A 9471-nucleotide genomic window follows, 5' to 3' on the forward strand; every position below is an offset into this window, starting at 1 on the left:
GTTGCAGTGTGAGCTGTAAAAGCATGTTCTCACAAGCAGTAGTGGAGTCTTTTTCAGAAAACATTCACTTTCAGCGTTCTTCTAAAGTTGAGTCATACAGAAATGTCACATGAACATGACAGTGTGACAAATATACATGCTCTGATTACTGAAAAATCAAAGTGAATCTTCAGGTTAAATAGTTTCATCTTCTATGTTGTGAGTAGGCCACAACACCGATTTAATCTTGAAATGATGGACAAGGCACAAGCTGCTACAAACAAAGTGTGAATTTATTTCTCCAAAAGAAACAAATGTATTTACATTATGTACAGACACATCCCCTCAAAAGTCAGTCACATACAGTAACTACACACAAAAGCACAGAAAGGTAGGATCCAATAAGACTGACATCTCCTTCAATTAAACAGTGTATCAGTAATCTCTTTCAGCAGAAAGGCACACTTCACAGGTACAAACACGCACATTAATACACAAATACTGCATCTCGAAGAAACTCATTCAACATGCGCTCCATTATGGGGTGTGCTCTGATAAATAAGGTTGTCTTGCAGTGCTTTCATTTATTCATAAATAAATATTTTAAAAATTGTACAGTACAGTGACTATAACTGCTGGTGTGTCCACTGGCAGAAATCTCTACTTCACTAGTCCACACAGAGGAACTTTCTGTAACTTCTCAGGCAACCCACACAGTTGAGAGTGCCACCACTTCCAGGCTGTGCACCGTTTTGCAACCGCCGCATGCTGAGAGAAACCCATCGTTCTTATTTTCAGAAGTCAGTGGAAACCTTCCACTAGAGCTGAACCCCCCCGCCCACTTCCCCCTTCACCACGTGCTGATTAAGCCTAAGTGCTCAAATACAGAGGGCACAGCTTCTTCCTGATTCATGTTGGATTCCCCCATGGTGATGGTGCATTGGTTGTTGGGAGAGCCGAATTGTTACATGGGCACCCTGTTGATCAGAAAGAGCAGAATAATTACATACACCATAAACACAACTTTAAGTTACAGGACCAGGTAATGATAAATTTGAATTTTTCCAGTTTTTCAACTTTTCATACCGTTTTCTCGGTTTCGCATCCCAGCCATCAGGGCATTTAATAAAATTGATATATTCCCCTGGAGAGATTTCTGTTTTTGAAGAGTCTTCGGCACAGAAAGCATACCTGTAACACCACAAAGCATCAGTCAGTGTCTGAACAGATTAATTAAAATTAATTCTGCACCATTAAGACTGGCAACTGCAGTTTTGACCCTTCAGCTCACTTTTTCTGTGATTCTCCAGCTTTCACACGCATCCGACGAACTTCAAGCACGGGTTTGGAAGGGTTGGCGTTCCAGCCCCAGAAATTCTTCTTGATGTTTTTCCACATAGAGCTCCAGGAGTCGGATTCTCCTTCCCAACTCAGACGGATCCTGAGCACTTCACCGATCTCTTCCTCGGCAAAAACCAGGAAGGTGTTTGTCATGTTCAGACCAATGGTGTTATCGCGGCTGCACAAGTAGTAAGAAATTTGTTTAAAAAAAAAAAAAAAAAAAAACCACGTTAAAAGGAAGCTGTGTTTAAGTCCACCATTTTTTAAGATCAAGCATTTGCAACTAAAGTAGACCTCTAAAATAAACAGTCTTCAGAGAGCTGTCATATTGCCCTGGCACGCTTGTATATTTATGAAAACTGCTGTTCGCTTCAGTCTGCCACCAAATTTGTTGTACAGCCCAAGACCACTTTGAAAAAATTCAGAACAAGCACTCGAGTTGAAAATTCTAAGTGTATAGAAATAATCTGATTGTTTCTCAGTACAACATTCAGTCAAAAACAACTACCACACTGTGCATACAGAAGGACTGTAACTGAGCCGTTAGCGATTTACACGTTGTCATGTTGAGACATTGTGAAAGAAGACTGGTTTGGCAGGAAGGGTTTAGGTTTTGAACTTACACGTCAACAAACATATCAGCTGTGTCCTTGTGCTCGCCATACAACTTGACATTGAAGATGGGATCAGCATCATCAGACTGTTTTTTGTTGAACACGTGCATCTTCATCTGGTAGTGGTAGCCTTGAACAAAAAGCAAGAGTTAATACTTGATCGAGTGTAGGTGTGTGTACAGTAGTAGTTTACACTGCAACTGTAAAATCATAAAACAAGTTAGATATAGAGGTTAAAGATATGAAAACAGATTGGGTTATAGTACTTGCTTATCACTTTTGCTCTAGGAAGTACACATCATAACATTTCACACATTTCATTCTTCTTGTATCTCACCTGCGAAAGGTGTGTCAGCCCGGGTTTTCAGATACATTTTACTGTTACGCCTCTTGCGCATTTTTGTGGCATTGTAGCCAATTTTGTTGCAGCGGTTTTTGCGACAGCTCAGACAGATTCCCTTCTTGAAGCGGTCGGGCCCAGTGCACTGGAAGGCATAGCTCAGGTGCTCCTTGTTCATCAGAGAGTCCACAAACAAGTGCACAGCGCGCTCGTGTTCACACTTCATCACCTCCATGAAATCTAGAAAAGTTGAGTATAGTAGATTATAGTTTAAAGGTCAGTAGGATTCTTTTTCTTCTTCTTTTTTTTTTTTTTTTTTTTTTTAAACATAGGGGATACATGCAAAAGTAAAGACTTTCAGCCACTTACTTCCTGCCACTGCCAGCACGTCCCCAAGTCCACAGCCCGGCTGCACGTCACCGCCATTAGGATAGATATCAATGTCCCCAATTGGCTGCTGGATTCCAATGCTCACACCCAAAGCCTCCCGAGTGTATGTGTGCAGAACATCCACAAAGTCGGCATCATCTGGTGAGAGGCGCTTCTCCTTCTCCACGCCCTCAAACATCGGTCCTGCTGGGTCTAGACCTATGAAGAACAAAGATTAGAAAGGTCAAGCAAATGAGGCAACCCTCAAATTAAAGGGCTATTTTTTCTGGCTCATATTACTTCCAACTTACCAGTGATTCTGCCAATGGTCCCTCGTACATGCATTCCTGCGTAGCCTGCCACATGAGCACCTAAACTATAACCAATCAGGTGGACATTCTCCAGAGGGAGCTGGTGCTCATCCTGTTTCAGGAAACAATAAAAAAAATATATATAAAGATGTCAGCTGCTGCCACAGTGGCCTAAAATGGACAGAGCCTGGATTTCAGCCAATGATGAGTTGTGCCTGCAGCTGAGCCAGGCTCAGTTAACCCGAACAGAATCCACTGATAGTTCCTTCCATGGAGCAGCGCCTCCACCCTCTGTCTCAGTGACACTCTTTGTCTACATTTACAACTACATGGCAAGATGCCTGAACGCTTTCTGAATTGCCTTTTATTTACTGATAAAATTTTGTAACAGTCCCACTGAATGGGAATTGTTGTCTTTGCCTTAGAAGTGCTAAATGCACTGATCTTATTTGGAAATTGGGAAAACGAACCATACAAACAAAAAGGTACTCAAAGCAAAAAAACAAAACAAGTATATTACGCTAAAAAAAAAAAAAAAAAGAGATTTCAGAAATGGAGCAACCATGTTGTACTATATCAGAAGCACAATGTTACACTTTAAGGCTATGATGAAAGCCATTTATACATCAGTTCTGCAAATGAAGCCATTTTGCCTTTGATAAAGTTATGCACGAGTGCACCTTGGTGTCCACTGGGATGTTACAATTAAGTAGTTGCACATCAGTTTTCACTTTCTATAGTTTAAAAAAAGAAAAGGCTGAATAGAAACCCACTGAAGCATTACTAATATTTGAATGTTTAGTTTTGGTACTCTGGGTGGGTGGGAGCTTCTTTAAATTACTGTACATACCTGAAGCCAGTTGAGCAGCGCTGCAATATCAAGGCCAACACCATAAGTGTGGTTGACTGCATCAGGGTATAGCTGCTGGGCCCTTGATATCCAATCAACAATCACCACGTTGGCTTCACTTTCACGTTGCATTAATGCAGAGACGAGCTTGTGCATCCAGTGTTCAAACATCCCGCTCATCTAAGAGGAAAGGACAGCAGAAGTCAGTCATTGGTCAGACTGTTAACTATGTAAGCATCTTTCTGCTACCCCCAACAATCAAAAATAAATAGTTAAAACATTTAAGCTTGATTCACTCTGAAGTCAAGAAAGTGACCTAGGAAGCCAAAGAAATAACCTAAACTACACAGATGCTTATTAACAGATAGATATAAATTATCATTCATATGTACCGTCCAGCCATGGATGATGAAGATAGTCTTGGCTGTAGCATTGAAGCCACATTTCTCTAGACAGTCATTCTTGCCAGTTTTCAGGTAGCAGCCCTCCTGCTCCAGATCTAAGCTCTTTCTCATGTTGTACTTGATGATGCCAGCAACAGAGTGGCTGTCTGTTGACAAGTCATTCTGCCCACTGTCTTCACCTGAGGAGAAAAATGCACAATAATAAATATAAAAATCGACTGTTTATATTGTCTTTATTTTCAGCCTTTAGGGGCTGAAAAACAAAATAAACCTGCTTTTGCTGCCAAGATTTGCTCTTGAACAACGGTTAGGTGCAAGCTGGACTCAAGAAGCAGTAAAGTCATCGCTATGCTTCTTCAGTTCATCTTTTTCACAAATCTGCAGCTACAGCTCATAATTATGCCACAACTTAGCATACCTGTCTCAAGCCTGAGATTAAGACGCCTGGTGAAAGAAGCCGACTGTTTCCAAGTTTAAAAATAATTGCAGCCGTGCTTGATTTTAAAGATGTACAGTCCGAATTGGTTTTGAATAGGACTTTTAATTTAGTCTCATTGTGTTACGCTCTTAATGAATCGAATGAAGTCTGGTTTACCCTCGCAGCAAGTAAAGATCAGTTTTAGTTATAGCCAACATCGCACATTGTGTCAAGGAACTTCACAGTGTGCTCAACATGAACTCAACGCCCCAATGGGCCACACAGACCAAAATGATTTCAGCTGAGCTGGGTAATAAAAACGATCTCGTGAAGTCTGCAGTAAAACGCGGATTCAGCAGGACATCTTTCCAAGGGCAGCGCACAGACGTGGCGTTGTGTCCTGGCTCTACTTGAAGACTCCTTCCAAAAAGGACACGTCGCCCTCGTGTCCTTTAAATCCATTCCAGTTTTTCTGCTTTGCTCTGCCCGCCACACTTGTTCAAATGTGTAATTTAGTCTAAAAATGACGCGCATTAATCAAGCGAGACGTGGGAGAATTTTAGGATTTTCTCAGGCGTATGATATATACCCCGCTGTATGCTAGACGTGAGGTTTTCACCCTCTCCCTTTATTTTAGAGAGCAATTAGCGAATGAATAGACAAAAAAGCCATTTCTTACCTTTAAGAACGGCGTTTTCCTCAGTTGCTGATGAAAAAAGCGGATAAGCACATAGTAGGAAAATCCTGATTAAAACGCTTTTATGATTCATTTCTCAGCCACAGATGAGTGTGGACGAAATGAAAGCTTTCTTAGGATATAAAATATTTTTTGGTAGTACTGCCGGCAACGAGGTGCGCTGGTGAGCGATTGAAATTCAGTGGTAACAAAAGAGCCGGTGATGCGTTTTCGTGTGCGCCTGTTACGAACCGGCTCCAGAAATGTGTAAGCTGTGAATGAAGCGTGTCATTACAGTTTTAAATAGTTTCTCCTTTCGGTCATCTGATCATCGGCTGATCTATGGCGGATCTTATTGGTCAAGCCCCCATTTGTTTACGTTGAGGGCGTGGAAAGGTTGAATGAATCGTAGTAGCCTATCTCACTTTAACCCTTAAAGGGTGTATAGGCGTCAGACGCAATTAATTGTTTTGTATTGGTCTGAAGATCATACAATTCCCGTCTTTGTTTTCTTACCGGACAGATGAGGGTAAAAATAGGCAACATATGACAAAAGACGCGAAAGGAATATGCAGACAAAAATTCAAGAAAACTCCAAGACACCCAAAGAGAATGCGAAAATACGCTTTCTTTCTTTTTTAAATTATTTTTTATGTTTTGCTCATCCAGAGAGCACTTCAAATAGAAATGTTCCAGGAATCCAGGAGGCGCTACTTCTCAAAAAAGAAACAAGCAAACAAAAACCAAAAAACAGTTGAACGCTGAAAGACGCACTGAAACGAGACGGCGTTTTTACAATACCAACATTAAAAAAAAATCCAGTCATACAAAGAATATCCAATGGGAGCTCTTATAGGAATATTTAAAAGGCTGCTGGTTGTATGGAGAAGGAAGGGGTCTCTCTCCCCCTGCCTGGCATGCTGCCAAATCATCAGCTTAGCTCGCAAGCCAGTTTCAGTTGATGAGACGAAGAATGGGTGCACTCACGCAAAGGTCCCTGTTAAAGTGACACCACTGTTTTTTGTGTGCACACATCACCAGCTGGAAGTGTCATCTGCTACCCCAACAGCGCCTGATACCTGACATCTAAAAAAGTTTTTACGCATCTCTGCAAATAGTTACAGCGCAATTTCTTATGTTTTATTTTGCTTTTTTCACTACCTTAAGGCACTATAACTACACAGATCCTATCTGTCTGTCTGTCTGTCTGTCTGTCTAAGATGTCACTGCGTGTGTAATCTATCACATCGTGCAATCAAATGAGGGTACACACAGTACAGCTTTACGTTAATGAAAAACTAACAATGAGCCATCAGTGCACTGAAACAAGCAGTGATGGAAATGCCAATAACCCATATCCTTCATAGTGCTTCACTGCACAAATTGACCAAGAAATTATGTCCTTTTTGAATTTTTTTTTTACAATTTTGAAAAAAATCAGAAGACACACTAAAATGTATTCTTGAATGGAGGAGCGTGACACTGTGTGACAAAGGGCAGTCCAAAGTAACTTTTCGTATTTTTAACACCCATTTATATAAAAATGTATAGGAAAGTATATGTTTTGATTTCAGTAGGGCACTAAAGTTCAAGTGATAAGATGAGACAATGCACCTGACTGACTCAATACTACATTACTTGATCCCCTGAGGGTTCCAGGTGCCTTTCAAAACATTCAAGGTTGCCTTATAACAAAAAAAATTCACTGTCTTTGTGAGTCGTAAATTGAGGAGTAAACCTGGAGGTGGCAAAGCTGAAGATGCTAAGATTTCACCTGAAAATGACCAGAATGTACAGGATCAGAAATGATTATATCAGAGGGCTATAGCTTAAGTTGAGCGCTTTGATGACAAAGTTAAAAAGACAAGGCCAAAATGGTCTGAAGTTTAGGAGCAGAATCTTGTATTGGATGCGTTCGGGAATGGGGAGCCAGCAACGCTGGATGTGAATAGATATAATATGATTGGTGGACTTCAGGTGCATGTGATGAGTCTGGCTGGAATTATGTTGTTAAGTTGTTTGGTAAGACTGGAGACATAGATATGCAGATCTGCAAAGTATTTATTTACTTTCCAAGCCCATATACTGTGCTAATATAGGTATCACACTGTGCTGTGTGAGATCTATGTGGAAAAAAAGGCGTGGGTCAGATGATTACCTCTGTGACGTCTGTGCATGTTTGGAAACTTTCCAGTAGTAGAGCATTGCCCTGTGTTCTTTCACCTCTGGCAAATAAGTAAATATGAGATACAATTTCATGGGGTATTATAGAGTTCCCCAAGGTGTTTGAGGTCTAAAACTAAACATTTCTCTGTATGCTGTGGAAATAATAAAATTAGAAAGATTGTAGTTTAGAGGTCAACATATGTTTTACCAGATAAACTTATTTTTTTCTGCTTCTTATTAAAAATTAAAAAAAAAGAAAAGAAAAGCTTGTGGACTTCCCAGAATCAAGCTGATGTTGGACATTTGCGTCAAATTTAAAATAGCTTTGCATGCACAATTAAAGTTATTCTTTCCATCCACATACCTCAGCAAGCTGCCAAATGTGTGAGCCAGTTTGATTCTGCACTTTGCTGACCTGTCTTGATTTCGCTCTACAAGGTCTGCCTGGCAAGAAGCAACAATGAGGCACTGTGAAATACAAAAATAATCAGCAGTTCTCCAGTATAATTTAAACATCTTCATCTAGTGCAGCCGTTACTCCTTCCTTAAATTACTGTCAAAAACTTCAATTTTGAGCCATGAAGTTAGAACAAAGCTTGCAGTGTTGGCAGACCACTGAGATGACATCCTGGCAGCAGCAGCTTCTCAGCAGAACTCACACACAAAGCTTTTAGATGTCTCAGTCTTGGTGTGTTGAATAAAAATAAATGACTAAATAACAAACTTCCAAGATTAAATACCTTTTGACGTTATGTGTGGTCATCCTTGGTTTGGTCTGGGGAGTAGATCCCTTTAGAGTTGCATCAGGAACAACACCTGGTGTATAAACGTCTGCCAAATCATCATGCTGAGCAACCCGCTGTGGTGACCATTTGTGAATAAGGGAGCATCTGACAGTAGCTGACATGATCAAATCAAGCCTCCCAACTAATATTGTATGGGCACCCACCAAACAAGCTTTGGCACCAGGACAGGGATGTATGATCTCAATTCAATTCTTTATTTATTTGTCACATGTAGTTATAACTAGTACAACACACAGTGAAATGTTTTTTCCGGCTAAAAAGTACTCCCCCCCCCCCCCCCCCCCCCCCCGACTGTGCATCTTACTAAACTTATAATAAAAAATATCTATATAAAAGTATAAAAATGTATAATATCGTGCAAAATATTACGCACGCTGTAATAGTTAAGAGCTATAGTGTACGTATTTACATAAATACAGATGTATATGATAAAGTACAAATAAAAATAAGGATAAAACTCAAAGGAAAATTATATACTGTGTATGGAATTGTCCATCATGTTGTCCGATTTGTGTTTTGATTGAGGAGTCTCACTGTTTGTGGGTAAAAACTCCTCCTGAACCTTTCAGTTCTTGTTTTCAGGCTACAGAGGCGTTTCCCTGACCTCAGTGGCCTGAACAGTTTGTAAGCAGGATGGCTGGAGTCGTTAGTGATCCTGATGGCCCGGGATCTGGGGGCGTTGGAAGAGGATCCTTTGAGATTTGGATCTGGTTTGGTGGGAGCAGATTATTCCACCTGATATCCTGACCCAGCATAACATTTCATTGTAAGGCAATGATGAAAATTCACCTAATCTGTCAGTTATTCTAATGCTGTGGCTGTTTGATGATGCTAAAAATTAAATAAAGTGGGTAGAACTGGAATGAGCAATAATTAGAGGTCACGACACCTCATCTGCATCCATCTCAAACTATCCCTAACACCCAGTCATCTGTCACACCAACCCGCTCAATGTTGTCCTTTACTACATTCATGAACCTGCTCAACCGGAGCTCTTCCTCACTTTAATCCCGTCCTTCCTGGTCACACAATGAAAATCTCATTATCTTCAACTGTTCCAACTCCAGTTGCACCTCCTGTTTAATGATTTAAAAAACACTTGTGAGAATTTTCAATGCTGAAATTCACGGTAAATTAAAAAAGTGAGAACTAAGGTCACTATAGTTCATCCACAAGCGACCCAAAGCAGCATTTGTG

The 9471-nt window shown here is 40.5% G+C and overlaps 1 protein-coding gene across 1 annotated transcript; it reads right to left on the reverse strand.

Annotated features, from left to right (window-relative positions):
* Nucleotides 1-254: 254 nt before the first annotated feature.
* Nucleotides 255-6222, reverse strand: lipg (lipase, endothelial). The gene is made up of 10 exons (XM_080893281.1): nucleotides 5306-6222; nucleotides 4197-4387; nucleotides 3805-3984; nucleotides 2955-3066; nucleotides 2644-2862; nucleotides 2272-2514; nucleotides 1944-2064; nucleotides 1271-1498; nucleotides 1066-1170; nucleotides 255-956 (listed from the first exon to the last, which is right to left on the reverse strand). Exons 1-10 carry the CDS (start codon nucleotides 5394-5396, stop codon nucleotides 944-946), a joined length of 1503 nt encoding a protein of 500 aa, XP_080749407.1. The 5' UTR covers nucleotides 5397-6222; the 3' UTR covers nucleotides 255-943.
* Between the last annotated feature and the right edge of the window lie 3249 nt (nucleotides 6223-9471).

Source organism: Rhamphochromis sp. 'chilingali', assembly GCF_963969265.1.
Source record: "Rhamphochromis sp. 'chilingali' genome assembly, chromosome: 10".
NCBI classification, from domain to species: domain Eukaryota; kingdom Metazoa; phylum Chordata; class Actinopteri; order Cichliformes; family Cichlidae; genus Rhamphochromis; species Rhamphochromis sp. 'chilingali'.